Consider the following 19,694-nt stretch of genomic DNA (forward strand, 5'->3'; position numbering starts at 1 on the left):
GAAGGTTCCAAAAGCCCTTTCGACGATATTAATACTACTGCCACAAAATTTTCAATAAAAGTGTACTATTCTGTTTACTTTAACCTATTTCGAGGTTTTGATTAAATTTTCGAATCGATTTGACTTAAAATGTGTGTTTAGGCTACTTTGGGGGGTAGAGAACCATCTTACATGGGCTTATTATAAACAGTTAATGTATACTTTTGCTATATTATTCAGGTTTTTAACTCTCAAACTAAAACCTCTTACTGAAAAATAGGATCAGGTTTTTGAAAGACGTATTTATTCCTATTTAATCGAGTCATCATTTATACTAAAATTGTGCAACTCATGTGAGCCAGATTTGTGAATTATTATGCTTTAAAGATTAAAACTACGGGCCGGCAACGCGGACTGGGCCAGCTAGCTAAAAACCAACTTCCAATTTTTTAAATTTCGCGACTTTTCTGGAGGAAATAACCGAAAGAAATTTTAAGTTTAATCGGCCAAGTCATTCTTTCTTAATGAGTTTCGATAATTTTTACGCCACTTTTATATATCTAGACACAATGTATATTCTTGATCAGCGTAAAATGTTAACCATAACCGTCTCATAAGAGAGTTTGAACTAAAAAATTTGTGAAACCCCTTACAGGTACATATTCGTTGTTTTGATGGAACAGTTTCAAATTTCGCATATACAGGCATGTCTCGGGAACGAATTCTGAACTAAAGTGGTTTTAATTCCGTACTAAGCTTCATCAGAAAACGAAATTTTTATTTTCGGATTTCAACAACTTTGAATTTTCCAAGTGAAATTGTATTTTCATGGGTACTTATAACATTAAAATATCTTCAAGTAAAAGAAAACAGTTAAATTTGAACTTTTTATACCCTTTACCATTTGGCAAGTAACTCAGTAAAAATATGACTGTAAATGTCGAAATTCCAGTATTCGAGGGGTATGGGTATGGTCACTTCTGTTATGAGGAACATCCAATCCAAATTTTAAACAATTCTGTAAAAAAATTGGCTTTAGTCATATAGATACCGAATATCCTAATTTATTTTTTTTAAATAATGAGCAAATTTTATTTAAAATAATTAGCAATCGAAGAAGCAAAATAGTAACATATAGTCACTTCATTTTTTTTTTCTTTAAAAGCAATTTTTTCTTATTTATTTGTGAAAACAAAACAATCTGAACTTACGAATGGTAAATTGAAGCAAAGATAAAAATATAACAAAACAATTGAAAAAACTGCTTAGTTCGGCCCTCCACAATTAGGAAAAATGTAAAAAAAACTACCGAAATATACCACTCAAATGAAAACCGTTATATGGGGCTATATGAAAACGTTGACCTGAATGAGTTTTTTTTCAAAGGCTGTAGTATCGATTCCGACCTTCAAATTCGAAATTTGAAACAATTCCGGTTAATAATGTCGATAATATCATCAAAATACTGAATAAAGAATGGAACCGTTATATTGGGGGTTTACGAAGACCTGCATTGCTCAAAATTTTAGCCTTCCATCTTAATTCGTTCGAATGATTTCACTAGATTACAACGGACCGACAGACGGACCTCGCTATCATGAATCATGATCCAGAATAAAGTATTTCGAAGAGTTACAAACGGAATTATAAAGCTAATATACCCTCCATAGAATGGTAGAGGGTATAACAAGTCAAAAAAGGGTTTTTGTGCAAAAATGTAAGTATCTTGAAATATGTATTTTAAAATGTTTATTAACGTTCAAATCATTCATTTCATTTCTTTCATTTCTTTAATGTTATCATATTTACACTGAATAATGAGATTTTCGTAGTTTACAAAATCGATCGGAATCTGAAGAAGCTGAAACAAATCGATCGATTTTTAATTACGGAATTCAAACCATTCCGATTAGATTTTGTGACACGCCTGATAATCTGTATAATAAAAGTACCTCCTTATGTTCTGTACTTTGAGGAGTTAGAAAGCTTTTTTTCAATGAAATTGTCTAAAATTTTTATTTAAAGTTCACCATGGGTTTTACAGGCTCCGCCATCATTCGAAAGGTTTTCTCCTGTTGTAGAATGTGTGCGTACAGATTTTGGAAGAAGAGAAGCACCGTCAGTTTCGTATGTACACAACCAAAATTGGAGTTCATGAAACCTGTACACACACATATTGAAAAGCCGAAGCACCCAAAACAAGTAACGGAATTTGTGGGGTACCGCCAAAGTTAAGTTTTATGCCGACAAGTTAAGTTAAGTTTTATAAGACAATTGACCTTTAAAGAACAATATTTGGTGAGATGCAGTTGCCGACAATCGATAGTGTGCTTAAAAATTGGACCGATCGTGTGAGCTACCGCATTGCCAACCGACACAGCCACTTGATTCAAATTATTTTCACTTACAGACCATGTGGATTGAACTTTCAAATAAAAAATAAATTTGAGAAAATATTCTGTAGGAAAAGCAAACATTTACCATTACTTTGATCATATTAGATATGTTTTGATGATTTTCAACATTCTGTTACGATATTCTTTGCAAAAAAGAAAATATTATTTGATGTTCGAATACCAAGTCTGGACAAAACTATATATGAAAGGCTACAAATGTTCGGATCAGCGCTCTTCCAAAATAACTTATATGCTGAATATGACCATATATCATGTCTTATTTTAAATTCTATATCTACCAGTTGTAGAAATTAATCTTATTGCAACATACAGGGTGAGTTGAAAAAACTGCAACCACTCGTCCGACAACTGTTAAAATTATTGCAGTGACAGCCCATTATATTGTTTACAAGCGTACGTTTCAGAATTTTCTTTAAAGCACTTCAGCATTTAAGTGTGAATCTCGTACCATCACTCGTGACCGTGATACTGGTAGCGTAGCCCGACGTCAAGGATGTGAACGGAAGAAAATATCACAGCAACATTAGCAGAAATGGTTCGAAAAGTAAAACAGGGATTTGATCGAAATCCGCGTCGCAGTGGCCGAAAAATGGCTCGTGAGCTGAATATATTGCAATATTCCATTCGGCAAATATTGAAAAATGAGCTCGGGGTAAAGCCATTGAAATTCCAAAAAGTGCAAGAACTTACACCGCAACCGAATGAAAATACACTCGAAAGAGCTAAAGAGTTGCTTCGCCTGGCCGAAGGTGGTTAACTGCCGAATTTGGTTTTCTCCGATGAGAAAACATTCGTTGTCCAGCAGTTTGTAAACAAACAAAATGATCGTGTTTACTTACCAAAGAGGTCATCTGAAAATGTGCACCTTCGGTTGGTGATGGCCGCCAAAACAGCCGATGGTCACTCTCCTCTCGTATTAATCGACCGTGGCGTCGGAATAAATGCCGAATATTATCGCAAAAATATTCTGGAGGGTGTATTAAAGCCTTGGGCACGCAAACATTTTGGCTGCAGACCTTGGACATTCCAACAGGACTAAGCACAATTGCATTCAGCACGCGCCTCCAAAGAATGGCTACAAAATAAGGTTCCTCGCTTCATTTTCAGCGCACAATGGTAACCAAAATCTCCGGATACGAATCCGTTGGACTATTGTGTCTGGTGTATTCTGGAAAGCAAGGTTGGCACTAAAAAATACCAGAGTGTCGATCACCTCAAGGAAGCGTTTCGCCGGGAATGGGCCAAAATACCGCAGACAATCTTTCGGGCAGCGTCTGGCGGTTTCATTGGCCGTTTGAAGGCCATAAATCGTGCAAAGGTAAACAATTCGAACAAATCTAAACATATTCTATATTTGATGCTATTTCCAACATTTGCTGCTTTCATACAATACAATTTATAAAAAAATGTATAAATAATGTCGTTTAACTTTGTTGCAGTTTTTTTATCTTACCCTGTATATCAAATTATTGTGAAAATATGTTATCAGGTTAAATCAGATAAGATATAAGTAGGTGATTTTATTATCATTTTGTGACAAAATAAAAGTAATAAAACTGGTAAAATGGTTGCGATAGCATTAATATTCACTATTAATATTTGTAATATATATATATATATATATATATATATATATATATATATATATATATATATATATATATATATATATATATATATATATATATATATGTACAATGTTTTAGAACCCATTACAAAATACACCTAGTTCATTTTAAAATCCTTCAAAAAATGTGGTCAAAATCGTGAAATTAACTGATATCCAAAGCATGTCACAAGAATAAATTCGGTACGAAAGTGATTTTAGTTTCGTATTTAGCTTCTTCAGTTGATGTCAAGCAAAAATTGATTCCAGATCTATAACGATTAATTCAACGGAATAATATCATCTGATCTTTAAATCTGAACTAAATACATTAATTGCAAACTTCACCATACATAGCATGGAGGGTACATTAAGTTCGTCATTTCGTTTGTAACTCATCGAAATTATCATTTTAGACCCAACAAAATATATATATTCTTGATCAGCGTAAAATTCTAAGACGATTTAGCCCTGTCCGTCTGTTGTAATCATGCTACAGTCAAAACGAATTAGCGTATGAAACTAAAATTTTGCACATATCTGTCTTTTGTCTGCAGACGGGGCAAGTTCGAAGATGGGCTATATCGGACCACGATATCGTGTATCCCCATATAACGGTACCCCCATATTCGGTATTTTGATGATTTTAGCAACATTTTTCAATGGAATTGTCTGAAATTCCACGCAAGGAGTTGCTTCTGCTCACTTTATCCCTTAGAAGTGAATCATCTACATAGGTCTACGATATCGTATAGCCCCCATAAAGCGGTACTCCCGATATTCGGTATTTTGATGATTTTAGCCACATTTTTCAGAGGAATTGTCTGGAATTCTGCACAAGGAGTTCTTTGTCAGGACTTTATCCCTTGGAAGAGAAATATCTATATAGGTCCACGATATCGTATAGCCCCCGTATAACGGTACCCCCCGATATTCTGTGTTTTGATGATTTTAGCCACAGTTTTCAACGGAATTGTCTGAAATTCTGCACAAGGAGTTCTTTGTCAGCACTTTACCCCCTGAAAGGGAATTGTCTATACAGGTCCACGATATCGTATATCCCCCATATAACAGTACCCCCCGATATGCGGTATTTTGATGATTTTAGCCACATTTTTTAACGGAATTGTCTATATCCATAAAACGGTACCCCCAGTATTCGGTATTTTAAAGATTTTAGCCACATTTTTTTACGAAATTGTCTGAAATTCTGCACAAGGAGTTATTTGTGAGTACTTTACCCCCAGACATAGATTTGTCTATAGGTCTACAATATCGTATATCACCCATATATTTGCACCTTCCGATATTAGGTATTTTAAAGATTTTAACAGAATTTTTAATAGATTTTATTTTTTGAAAATGTCCTAACTCGTTCCAAATGGAGGAGGGTATTCAAAGTTCGGTCCGGTCCAACTTACTGTTATTTACTTGTTTTTACAAACGTTCGTCATACCTTGATTTAGGTGTTTAAATAAAGAAATATTGACCACGCCTACTTCTATGCCCACTATTTCCATTTATCGAAAATCCTTATATATATATATATATATTGTTAAAATTTAAAATTGTTAAAAATTCAACTTCCTAACGCACTCACTCAAAATCCTAACGTACTTTTAAATTGCTATGCTATGCCAAATGGGTAACCAATAGCTTACAGTTATTGTCGGTATGGATTTCACAACACTGACTTCTTTATATGTCAAATTACAGTTCATTCGGTAGTATAAAAAACTTAACGAAAAGGATGTCTTTCAATCATCCTAGGAATATTGTGTTATGGTTCATAGATTAACCTAAATATTGCACCTTAATTGCGAACTAAATACCTTACAATATGGGCTTCTAAAATTAATGAATTCAAAATTACCCTTGAGTTGGAAAATGTTGCTAAGACCTTTGTATTATACTAATAATTGAGGTTTGGAAATGTAATTGAGTACGATGATATAACGAATATAAAGATAATTTTGGTCTTCTTTCAAACTAAATTTTATGTGATTCGTTTTATTCGATTTTTCTAGAAATTCTTTTTTTATGCCAAAGGGCAATCCGTTCAGCTGTCTTGAGATATAAGCGATCTAACTAACATCCCCTTCTTTGGTACATGCCATATTTTGGATACAAGCATCAATGTAAAGGTCCAACGTAACCTTCTTGTGTTTTTGGGGTTTCGCTGGAATTAAAAATATTCGCGGTATTTTGGTGATTTTAGCGTCTTCATTCACCAAAATTGTTTCAAATTACGTAGTTAGAGTTCGTAATGGGAACTACAGTCTGTGACAGAACATTTTCTATGCTGGTCCAGGTCTTCGTATAGGCCCCTATATTCGGTATTTTGATGAGTTAAGGTACAATACCCACCGAAATTGTTTGAGATGTCGTATTTGAGTTAACATGAACAAAAGTTAACATGAACAGCCGAACATACATAGCTAGATCGACGTAACTCGGCAAGATAGGAAGATCCGTATATGTTTGCTATGTCTTGGACCAACATTTCCAGGTGTTACATTCTTTTTGGCCCAATCAAAACTTTTACAACACTGTTGGGGGTATAACATAGTGTTGTATGTTATAATAATCAAATAATCGAAACGTTTTAAGTAATTTCATAAAACAGGATGTTGAAAGACATATTTGTTCAATAATATGATGAAGTATATTTAGGTTTATATGCAAAAGGTACTGTTTCCTAAACAAGAAATTTCAAAAATGAATTGAACAAAATATTAAGCACTTGCATTAATTTTTATGTAGAACTTGCTAAAAAATTGACCCAAAAAGAGTAATGAAGACGATAGCCGACTCGTTGTTAGTTATTTTTGGAGATTTTGCAACTTTTAAGAAAATAAAGGACAATCTTTAGAATCCGAGCTAGGGAGTTAAACTTTCTAAATTTTGAAGAAATTTTTAAAATGTTTGTAGATCACCTTCGAAATATTGGAATGAAAAATAAAGAATGACATCAAGCTTGATTATTTATTATTTTTTATACACAACTGAATTTGTTTTCCTATCCTTTCTTTTCCTTTTCCCACTGTTATTTTGTTATAAGTCAAAAATGTGTTTTAATTTAATAATTTTTAAGTTTCCGAGTTTTTGCCGATTATGCCGATTTTTTTCTGCAAAATTTTATTGGCAATCCCGCCGCCGTATCATTTGCTCTTTGATATTGCTTGATTGATAACAAAAACAGAAGCAGGCAACGGAAAGTAATTTTTCTTGAAATTTTTTTCTCCCTCTCTTTAGCTATTTGCTTTGTTTCTTCTTGAACTTAAGTTCTTAGATAAGCATTGAAAAATTCAAGCAAATTCAAACCCTAGCCCTGGTTATGAAAACATTGTGTAATTAAATTAATTTCATTTATCTTTTACGACAGAGGAATGAAATTAAATAAAGATCTTTAGGTACGCGGGTTTCGATTGGATACACTTAATAAATTTCACTTTCCTAGAAAGTTTGGAAACGAAAAACTTGTAATCGCATAAAAACTTAATCAAAATTATCAATGATAATACTACTGTTTACTCAAATAAATATTTCTAGAATAAAGGAAAGACACATTTACTTGTATAGAGATATTACGGGGTTCCGTTTGCAAATGGTAACACTTATAGATTTTTGCACTTTTTAACATAAAATACTTTCAGATTTATGAAATCCACTCGATCTCAAATATCAATTCCATAGCGAATACTTCAAATAAAATCGATTGATATCCAGATTCACGTGACGTATATGCGATGGAATTGACATTTAAAATGGAATGGATTTAGTAGTATAAACACGCTCATAGGCACTGCGTTAAAAAATACAATATTTTTTAGATGTAGTTGGTTTATGCTGATTATATAATAAAAGAATGTACTATATACAGGGCGAGATGAAAAAATTGCAAACAACATCAGACTGCTGTAATACCTAAGCCACTCGTCCGACAGCTGTTAAAATTATTCCGGTGACAGCTCATTATATTGTTTACAAGCGTACAAAAGCTTTTTGGTGAGAATTTTCCAGAAAAAAGTTTTTCGTGATGAAATTCAAGCGTGATAGTGTGATTGGCTGGGAAATCGCAAGTGGCTATCGTCAGAGCACTCCAGCATTTAAATATGAATAAATCTTTTGTGTCTCGTACCATCGTTCGTTACCGTGATACTGGTAGTGAGCCCGACGTCAAGGAAGTGGACGAAAGAAAACAGCAACATCAGCAGAAATGGTTCGAATAGTAAAGAAGCGACTTGATCGAAATACTCCATTCGGAAATGTTGAAAAATGAGCTCGGGGTAAAGCCATTGAAATTTCAAAAACGAATTTGGTTTTCTCCGATGAGAAAATATTCGTTGTCCAGCAGTTTGTAAATAAACAAAATGACCGTGTTTACTTGCCAAAGAGGTCATCTGAAAATGTGCACCTTAGGCTGGCCACCAGAACTCAAGCGCCGGCCATGGTGATGGTGTGGACCGCCTAACAGCTGAAGGTCGCTCTCGGCTCGTATTAATCGACCGTGGCATTAGAATAAATGCCGAATATTATAGCGAAAATATTCTGGAGGGTGTAATAAATCCAAATAAATCCAAACGCAAGTATTTTGGCAGCAGAACTTGGACATTCCAACAGGACTCGGAACCATCCCACTCAGCACACCCCACCTAAGAATGGTTACAAAATGAAGTTCCCCGCTTCATTTCCAGCCCTCAATGGTCACCACGAACTCCGGATACCAATCCGTTGGACTATTGTGTGTGGAGTATCACTAAAAAATACCAAAGTGTCGATCACCTCAAGCAAGCGCTTCGGCGGGAATGGGCCGAAATATCGCTGAGCAACATTCGGGCAGCGTGTTTGAAGGCTATAATTCCTGCCAAAGGTGACCAATTCGAACAAATCTAAAATTTTTCTAAAATTCGATGCTATTTCCGACATTTTCAATTCATTCAATAAAATTAAAAAAATGTAAAAATTATGGCATTTGACTTTGTTGCAGTTTTTTTTTATTTCACCCTGTAGTCGTAGGCTGGATTTTGGCCTTATTTGCATCCTAATATATCTGTTAAAATGCTGTTGTGTGTTTTGTGGCTTTAAATCGAACTAGAAACCTAACAATTGCACAAAATCCAAACATCATTTATTGTGTTCCTCCCCTTTTTAAAGGTAAAACTGTTTAGCCAATCATTGCAATAAACAATGAGTCATTAAAAAACACATTAGACATTGTGGATTTTTTATACGAACTTATTATTTTTTCCTTTCATAAAATGACATTTGGACTATCACATGCAAAGTGCAAAGTCATACGCAATGATGTGTATGTAATACAAGTAAAATTGCAACTTACTTTTAATACCCCCCACCATTTGGAAGGAACTTCAAAATTTAAAAAAAATCGTCGAAAAATACCGGCTAAGTGTAAACCGTTTTATGGGGGACATACGAAGATTAGGACATGACATTTTTTTTGCCATAGGTTTTAGCACCCAATATATCTTGGAATACGAAACTTGAAACAATTCCCGCAAAAAATGTCACTAAAATTATCAAAATACCGTATATTGGGAGTTACCGTTATATATTCACCAACACGGTCCATTAACGAACTTAACCTGCTTATTGGCAAAATACACGTGTTTGCAAAATGTTAGCCTTCTATCTCAATTCGTTCGAAAGATAGCGTGATGGTTGGGTCTAACATGAGTGTTTTGAGGAAGTTTAAACGGAATGACAATATTAAAATAACATCCACAGTAAGGGCCATGTCGGTCAACCTTTTAATATAGCCCCTATATAACGGTATCTCTCAATATACGGTATTATGATGATTTTAGTGACATTATAGAGCGGACTCGTATCAAACTACGTTTTGAAAAATGTTAATGGACACTAATACCTATGACAAAAATTACTTATTCAGGTCCACGTCTTTTTATAGCTCCTATATAATAATATCTACCGACATTCGTTATTTTTTGGTTTTAGAGACATTATAGAACAGAATTGTTTCATGGTATTTAATACTCGTAATGGGTACTACACACACAGACCCACGTCTTCGTATGGGCCCCATAAATCGGTACCTCCCAAGATTCGGTATTTTCATGATTTTAGCGTTATTATTCAAAGATTGTTTCAAAGATGAAGTTAATGTGTACTACAACTTATGACAAAAAATTGCCTATGCGCGTCCACGCCTTCCTATAGCCCTTATATATACCTTATACCTCCCGACATTCGGTATTTTTATGATTTTAAAGATTTTATTAACCGGAATTGTTTAAAATTTCGTATTTAAAATTCATAATGGATACGACAACTTAGCCGTTTAGCCCATATATAACAGTACTTCCCTTTATTGGTATTTTGATGATATTCACCGGAATTCTTTCAAATTTCGTATTTTAATTTTGGAATCGGTACTACAGCCAATGACAAAAAATTACTTATGAAGGTCTCGTCTTCGTATATCCCCCATATAACGATTTTTATTTAGTATTTTTCGACGAACATTTTTTTAAATTTTTGCAAATTCTTTCCAAATGGTGGAGGGTATTAAAAGCTCTGCTCGGCCGAACTTAGCTGCTTTTATACTTGCTCTTTTTATAAATATAACTTTATCTTTCAATCAAATTTTCGTAAACGGAACGGTTGCATAATAAAATCTGATGAATATTTCAAATAATTAGTTACCTTCATATGATATTTTTTTCAACTCAGAAAATTTAAAAGCGACACAGATTTGTTTATTCTAATCACTCAAAAATATCGGCTTAAATAATTTTCTGGAATGTTAAGTTACTCACTATCATATTGTACTTTTACGTCTTAATTAAAAAAAGCGAAATCAGAAAGTTAAGAAGGCAGTTAATAAAGTAATTCACTAATAATTCGCGAAAGAACTAACTGAGAAATTTTACTGGAAATGAAACAAATACATACCTACTAATATGATTTTTTTTTCAACCACATTTGCTCACTTTACAATTCAATCTGTTAATCAGCTGGTCATTATTGGGGACGTTATTAATGGAACATCGACCATATTACCTTAGCCTTACTGTTAAAATTATTGCAATTTTAAAAGTGACAATTGAAAAGTGCTAATACAAATTTTAGGATATTTACAATCTAAAAGAAGTTTTTCACTGTAATTCTTTCTGTTATTTTGGTTACCTTCAATGAAAAATGTGATTGTTCAATTTTATAGTCTTTTCCTTGAATATAAGATTCTCTTTTTAACATACATTTATGTATAAGTAAGAAACTTCACGCCAATTTTTTAATTAAATATATTCACATGTTTGCTGTTTTAATGTCTACTTGGTTGACTTTTAGTGTCTTATAAATTGTTTTGATATTTTCACTCGCCACTTTTTCAGACATTTATATTTATTGTCCTTTTTTATTTAATCTTCACCTACCGATTTCAGTATTCACATATATCACTAGAATTCCTACCGCGAGTAAAAGAGGACTTTTTCGGGACAACATGTTGTCCAAAAAAAATCGCACGGATTATACGCGCTCCAAATATTGTGTTTGACTAATTGGTGCGATCAAAGTGGTTGCCTTTATATAGACTTGGTACGAAACAATAGGAAACATAATAAACGTATATTCATATACAAATTATTAGTTTATTGTACGAAATCCAAAATGTGTAGTTGCTAGTACGTTAAGCTTGATAAAATTAGTCCGTCCACACATTCTGTATTGGCCATGTTTTTATTTATGACCGTCGAAGTGCCAGCAATTTATTCCTGATCGTTGCGATTAGAGTTATCGCTCGCTTGGTTGCTCGTTTTATGACTTTCTTCCAATCGATATAATATTGTTAATTTCGGACATAAAATAATGAACCTTTCTCGTCAAATAATGCAGAAGGAAAACAAAATTTTCGCATTCGATTTCTTATCAAACGAGTTGATACTGCGATTAGATTTCAAATGTGAGTATAGGAATATTTTTCACAGTTTCTGTGTATTTAATTGTTGTTTGTAACAAATCAGTAATTGCAACTTGTAACAACCTCCACCATTTTTCCCCCTAAAATGTTTCGTCATTGAATGATTATGATTATATTGTTGATATCAAAACTTGAAGTACGTACTATTTTTGTATACTCCAATTTTTGATCAAGAAATATTTCTTATAAAGATAAAGCAAAATATTAGGTTAATAGGTAGGTGGAACGTAACATATTACACATATATATTTACTAATAAGCTGAAGCTAGTATGATACAATTGATTGCATAGTTTGTATTATTTCAGAATTTTAATCAAATGGAACAAACATCTAATCTAATGACGAATATGGGAATATGGGGAAGTCCAAGTACTTGGATAGTCACAGTTGTCATAAATTACTATTATAAGGTATATAGCTTTTGTTATTAAGTTTGCAACATTCAACAGGTAGAGTGAAAAATGGTTCCAAATAGAATATTTGAATTTATTATGTAACGACGTACTCAGGCCAATTCATTAACAATAACATGTATACATTACATTGCAAATAAATTTAAATAAATGTTAGCTTATTTCGATTCATTTATTTTGTAAATTCATGGTTCTTAAACATATTTTACTTCCTTTAGAAGAAGTCACTTCAATAATCCAATGTACTCTTGGACCAAAGTGATAAACTCGTTATATCAATATAAAATATTTGTAAGTTCATATAAATATATGTTTATTAAATGACACTCTCCGCGTCGCACAGAACAAAATGCCTCATAGTAGTAATTTACTAATGGGAATTTATTGAAAACATATAAATTAAAAGGAATTTTGGTATTAATACGTCAAAATAAGAGGATTTAAGTCCTACAATTGTAGATAATCGCTATTTTGTTTATAATTAATTAATCATATTACGATCAACTATTTAAAAATTAAAAGCATCGGTTGCTACAAGAGTATATTGCCGATAGGGAAAGTTTAGTCGGAACCAACAACACTTTGTTTCTATATTGTCAAGTTAAATGTTAACAATACGTTAAGTTGAACCGTGCGAACATTTTATAACCGTCCAAACAGACGAAGAAGACCTTTAAAAATAAAATTATACGGACTCAGTATTCTAACCTACTTCATTTTAAACTGCAAATCCCAGCGAAATTGGTTGGAGAATTTGTTAAAAAAATCAAACCTTGAATTGGTAATATTGTGAGTTTCAAGTACCAAATTTGAAACAATTATATTGAAAATGTGGCAAAAATTATGAAAAAAAATATGAATCGGGAAAAAAGATTTTTTTTCGAAAAAATCTGAGAGAATTGTAATTTTGGAATTTCGAAAAAATTAAAGTTGTGGTGAGTCGTACTCGGTTTGTGCCCATTTGCCAAATTATAAATGGGCACAAACCGAGTACGACTTTATTTTTTTTCGAAATTCGAAAATTGCAATTCTCTCAGATTTTTTCGAAAAAAAATCTTTTTCGAATATCTTAGAAATTTTATCAAATTTCGAAAGAAAATTTCGGCACAATTGAGCACAATTCAGCACAACTTTCCTTTTTTCGAAATTCGATATATATATATATATATATATATATATATATATATATATATATATATATATATATATATACTGCGTTTCTAATGGTTTTGTCTTTTACGCATTAAAGTAGTGCAATATATGTTTTTTAATTTTTAAATTTGTTTTTTTTTTTTTTTTGAAATCGTAAATAAAATTTTGAATGCATATAAAATCAAAAGGTGTAGCGAAGCGCACCGGGTTCAACTAGTATATATATATATATATATATATATGTATATATATATGTATACAAATGTATATATATATATATATATATATATATATATATATATATATATATATATTTACTTTTATACCAAATTCCGCCACACCTTCCATATTTCATTGAAATTGGTGCGTCAAATATGTGAAATCGGCCGAGAATATATATATATATATATGGGAGCTATATCCAAATCTTAGCGTATTTGAATATAATTTGTTAAATTTATTTTTGTGCCAAATTAAGTCACTCATGCCGAATTTCATTGGAATCGGAAATCCGTATCGTGTTTTGCGCATCAAATATGTGAAATCGGCGGAAAATATATATGGGAGCTATATCCAAATCTGAACCGGTTTTAATATAATTTGTCTAATTTACTTTTCTAGTCAAAATCCCGTTACATATTCCAAGTTCCTTTGGAATCGAACATACATATCGTGTATGGTGCATAAATACATGCAATCGGTCGAAAATATATATGAGAGCTATATCCAAATCTGAACCGATTTTTATATAATTTGACAAATGTACATTCGTTTTAATTTCCGCTACACATTCCAAATTTTATTGAAATTAGAGATACATAGCGTGTTTGGTGCATCAAATACATGAAATCGGTCGAAAATATATATGGGAGCTATATCTAAATCTGAACCGATTTCAATATAATTTGACAAACTAATTTTTGCTCCCAATTCCGTTACTTATTTTAAATTTCATTAAAATTAGAAATACATGTCGTGTTTGGTGCACCAAATACATGAAATCGGCCGAAAATGTATATGGGAGCTATATCCAAATCTGAGCCGATTTCAATATAATTTGAGAAATCAATTTTTTAGATGAAATCCATCATACGTTTCAAATTTCCTTGAAATTGGGGATACATAGCGTGTTTGGTGCATCAAATGCTTGAAATCGGCCGAAAATATATATGGGAGCTATATCCAAATCTGAACCGATTTCAATATAATTTGACAAATTTATTTTCGGATCAAATCCCGTCACACATTCCAAATTTCATTGGAATCGAACATTCATATCGTGTTTGAGGCATCAAATTAACAAAATCGGTCGAAAATATATATGGGAGCTATATCCGAATCTGAACCGATTACAATATAATTTGGCAAACTTATTTTTGTTCCAAATTCCGTTACGCATTCCAAATTTGAAGACTATATCTGTAATCGATCAAGTGGAATTTCAAAAATGTATATAGCCTATGTTACTTTCAGGCGATGTTGCAGTATACATCGAAATGTTCAGGAAAATCTGTTCAGCGGTTTTCGAGGCCATAAACAACAAACAAACAAACATACAAACATTTTCCTCTTTTTTTTTGTAAGGGCCCGTATTTTAAGTAAGGGACCATATATATATATATATATATATATATATATATATATATATAAATTTCAAATATATATATATATATATATATATATATATATATATATATATATATATATATATATATATATATATATATATATATATATATATATATATACTAGCTGGCCAGGTCCGCGTTGCCGGCCCGTAGTTTTTGTCTATTATGCATATATTCCCAAGCATAATTATTCACAGATATGACTGATATAAGTGTTCACGTACAGGTCGATTTAAAGTGTTTTAAAATACCTGTACCCATTTTTAACCAGTGGGCTTCAATATTTAAACCGTGGGCTTCAACTGTGTGGATGTGCTATACAAATCTATTAAAAAGTATATATCAATCTTATCGCCATATAAGGAATCAAATTAATTTTTAATATGGAAAAATCGTAGCAAAATCTTCCAGTCAAATGAGCAGTAATTTGGAATTTGCTGTATTTTGTATACTACATAATTGAGGGCTGAATGATTTAAGAATAGCCAAAGTTAATTACTTTTTTAAACCCATTAGCAACTTAGATTGTGCATTAGAGTCCTCATAAGTCCCCCTAACCATGTCAGTCTGTTTGTCCGCCAAAAGGTGGACTTGAGAGGGTATTATAACATGGATAAAAATTCTAAAATTTGTAGATATGTTGAAATTTTAGTGTAAGATTTTCACCCCCCTAATACGCATTATTAGCCAAATTCTTTGAAATGTGGTTAAATTAGGAGGTACCTTCTTTATATGGGCACTACTCCGAAATATCGACCTACATTGAAAACTTTCTTCTACCCCTTATAATCCAAGATGACAAATAGAGGCCAAATCAAAAATATAGCAGAACAATATAGCATGTCATAGCATTTCGCGTGATTTAAATAAGTAAAAATAGTTTTATCCACCTCATAATTGAGGGCAGAATGATAAGATGGGAATTAATTTTATTTGCCATTTAAATTGTAAGTTGGAGACCCCTTAAAGTCCATATTTTCATCATAGGATAATTCAATGATGATTAAACAAATATTCGGTCCCGTGCTACTTTCTTATATTTGTAATTTCTTCATGTTTCCACAATTTATTTCATATGGATGCACATCCCAAATCTACGTTCCCAACCAATATTCTCTTGGGGGTTAAAAATTCAATAGAATACAAAATTTTCTTTTCTGACCACACATTAGATGTGAAAGTGGACTTGGGGATACTCCAATGTGGGGACTTTACTTAAATAAATTCCTATGTGGCAATTATCTGTATGATGGTTCCCTACCCCAGGGTGGCATAAATAAAATTTTTTAGCCAAATCAATTGATGAATTTGGTCAATACCAATATGGGCCCTACTCTGAAAATTTCAAATTTTATGCGAAGAGGTTATCTACCCCCTTAGAAACAAAAATGTCAAATAAGGGCCAAAAAATGAAAAAAGTGGCCGGCCAAGACCCCAAAAATAACTTAAATCATAGATGGTTATATAAATATGAAATCGGGTTGTTCCCTTATCCATGAGTTATGATCGATATAAAGACCTGCAAAAGTGATTTTAGGTATTTTGAATGTTTGGGAAGAATTTCTGGAAGGATATAAAACCTTTTCTTACTAAAAGTCCCATTCGCTCTACTATTTTGCACCTTTTATTTCAATATTGGTATATTACTTATTATTCTCCCAAAGAATTTTGCATTTTGAGCTCTCATTGGACGGATCATTGTCACGCTTTGAAATGAGCCCCATTAAGCTTTTTCGGTCATTTTTGTTTGTTTAAATGTGTTCGCATCTTTCAGCTAACCCACGATGTAGGCCCTGGAGTTGAAAGGTAGATGTCAGTTAACATCCTATTTCGCACTTATTTAATTTTTTTAGTGAAAAATTATTCTTTATTTTGTTCACAAAAAATCCACTGAATTCAATATGATAATACAAATTGAAAAAAAAAAAAAAATTGACAAAAAAAAAGAATAACAAATTGAAAAAGTCTTCAACTTTTTCGCTGATTTTTTACAGCAAATGTTTTAAGATCCTTCCTTACAAAGTTTGTCAATAGAATGTACTATTACTTTAAAATTCGATTCCATTGAAAATGTTTTTTTGATTTTTGCAATGAGATCTCTTTTTCATGATTTTTCAGCGATTTAGAAAAAGTAATTATCTTTTAACTTTGGTGTGACCGCGTTAAATTATTTCGATATCATCTATTCCGTTTCGCCACCACATAATTTGCTACTACACTTCCATGTAACCCGCCATCAATTTCAGTTCTCAAGAAATCAAGTCAATTAAATAAATTGGTATAAATATTCGAATTCAAAAATAAAATATAAAAAAAACACTACAAATGTACATTAGAAAAAAGTAAGTCAAAATGGAAAAAAAATCATGCAAAATAAAACATTACTATTGTACATTTGAAAAGTCAAAATGAAAATGTTAATATATCACATTTTTACGCGATTTTTTTGGATATTATCCTTTTCGGAGAGTAGACAACTCCGAATTTGTGTGAATCGTTAAAATTAATCCAGCGGTTCTTAAGTTATAAGCGTAGTAACTAACACAACTTACATTTATATATATAGATATATATATATATAATGGATGTAAAATAGTAATCATATTTGACTATTCTGAAATCATTCTGCCCTCAATTATGAGGTGGATAAAACTATTTTTACTTATTTAAATCATGCGAAATACTATGACATGCTATGTTGTTTGCTATATTTTTGATTTGGCCTCTATTTGTCATCTTGGATTATAAGGGCTAGAAGAATGTTTTCAATGTAGGTCGATGTTTCGGAGTAGTGCCCATATAAAGGTACCTCCTGATTTTACCATATTTGAAAGGGTTTGGCTAAAAATGTGTATTTGGGGGGTGAAAATCTTACACAAAAATTTCAACATATGTATAAATTTTAGACTTTTCTCCATGTAATAGTACCCCCTCAAGTCCACCTTTTGGCGGACAAACAGACGGGCATGGTTAGGGGTACTTGTGAGGACTCTAATGCACAAGGTGTTAATGAGTTTAAAAAGTAATTAACTTTGGCTATTCTTAAATTATTCAGACCTCAATTATGAGGTGTACAAAATACAGTAAATTCGAAATTTCTGCTCATTTGACTGGAAAATTTTGCTACGATTTTTACCACACTAAAAATTAAATTGATCCCTTACATAAAATACGGGCCCTTACAAAAAAAAAAAAGAGGAAAATGTTTGTATGTTTGTTTGTTTGTTGTTTATGGTCTCGAAAACCGCTGAACAGATTTTCTGAACATTTCGATGTATACTGCAACATCGCCTGAAAGTAACATAGGCTATATACATTTTTGAAATTCCACTTGATCGATTACAGATATAGTCTTCAAATTTGGAATGCGTAACGGAATTTGGAACAAAAATAAGTTTGCCAAATTATATTGTAATCGGTTCAGATTCGGATATAGCTCCCATATATATTTTCGACCGATTTTGTTAATTTGATGCCTCAAACACGATATGAATGTTCGATTCCAATGAAATTTGGAATGTGTGACGGGATTTGATCCGAAAATAAATTTGTCAAATTATATTGAAATCGGTTCAGATTTGGATATAGCTCCCATATATATTTTCGGCCGATTTCAAGCATTTGATGCACCAAACACGCTATGTATCCCCAATTTCAAGGAAATTTGAAACGTATGATGGATTTCATCTAAAAAATTGATTTCTCAAATTATATTGAAATCGGCTCAGATTTGGATATAGCTCCCATATACATTTTCGGCCGATTTCATGTATTTGGTGCACCAAACACGACATGTATTTCTAATTTTAATGAAATTTAAAATAAGTAACGGAATTGGGAGCAAAAATTAGTTTGTCAAATTATATTGAAATCGGTTCAGATTTAGATATAGCTCCCATATATATTTTCGACCGATTTCATGTATTTGATGCACCAAACACGCTATGTATCTCTAATTTCAATAAAATTTGGAATGTGTAGCGGAAATTAAAACGAATGTACATTTGTCAAATTATATCAAATTCGGTTCAGATTTGGATATAGCTCTCATATATATTTCGACCGATTGCATGTATTTTATGCACCATACACGATATGTATGTTCGATTCCAAAGGAACTTGGAATATGTAACGGGATTTTGAATAGAAAATAAATTAGACAAATTATATTAAAACCGGTTCAGATTTGGATATAGCTCCCATATATATTTTCCGCCGATTTCACATATTTGATGCGCAAAACACGATACGGATTTCCGATTCCAATGAAATTCGGCATGAGTGACTTAATTTGGTACAAAAATAAATTTAACAAAATATATTCAAATACGCTAAGATTTGGATATAGCTCCCATACATAAAATCGAACATTCATATCGTGTTTGAGGCATCAAATTAACAAAATCGGTCGAAAATATATATGGGAGCTATATCCGAATCTGAACCGATTACAATATAATTTGGCAAACTTATTTTTGTTCCAAATTCCGTTACGCATTCCAAATTTGAAGACTATATCTGTAATCGATCAAGT

General features: G+C 32.1%; 1 protein-coding gene across 1 annotated transcript in view; it reads right to left on the reverse strand.

Annotated features, from left to right (window-relative positions):
- LOC131804369 (uncharacterized) overlaps positions 1 to 11,760 on the reverse strand; it is a 21,264-nt gene extending 9,504 nt beyond the window's left edge. Inside the window, exon 1 of the mRNA XM_059127201.1 lies at positions 11,421 to 11,760. Within this exon, the coding sequence (XP_058983184.1) occupies positions 11,421 to 11,490 (70 nt within the window). The 5' untranslated portion in view covers positions 11,491 to 11,760. The remainder of the gene's footprint in view (positions 1 to 11,420) is intronic.
- Between the last annotated feature and the right edge of the window lie 7,934 nt (positions 11,761 to 19,694).

Source organism: Musca domestica, unplaced genomic scaffold (assembly GCF_030504385.1).
Source record: "Musca domestica strain aabys unplaced genomic scaffold, Musca_domestica.polishedcontigs.V.1.1 43, whole genome shotgun sequence".
NCBI lineage: Eukaryota > Metazoa > Arthropoda > Insecta > Diptera > Muscidae > Musca > Musca domestica.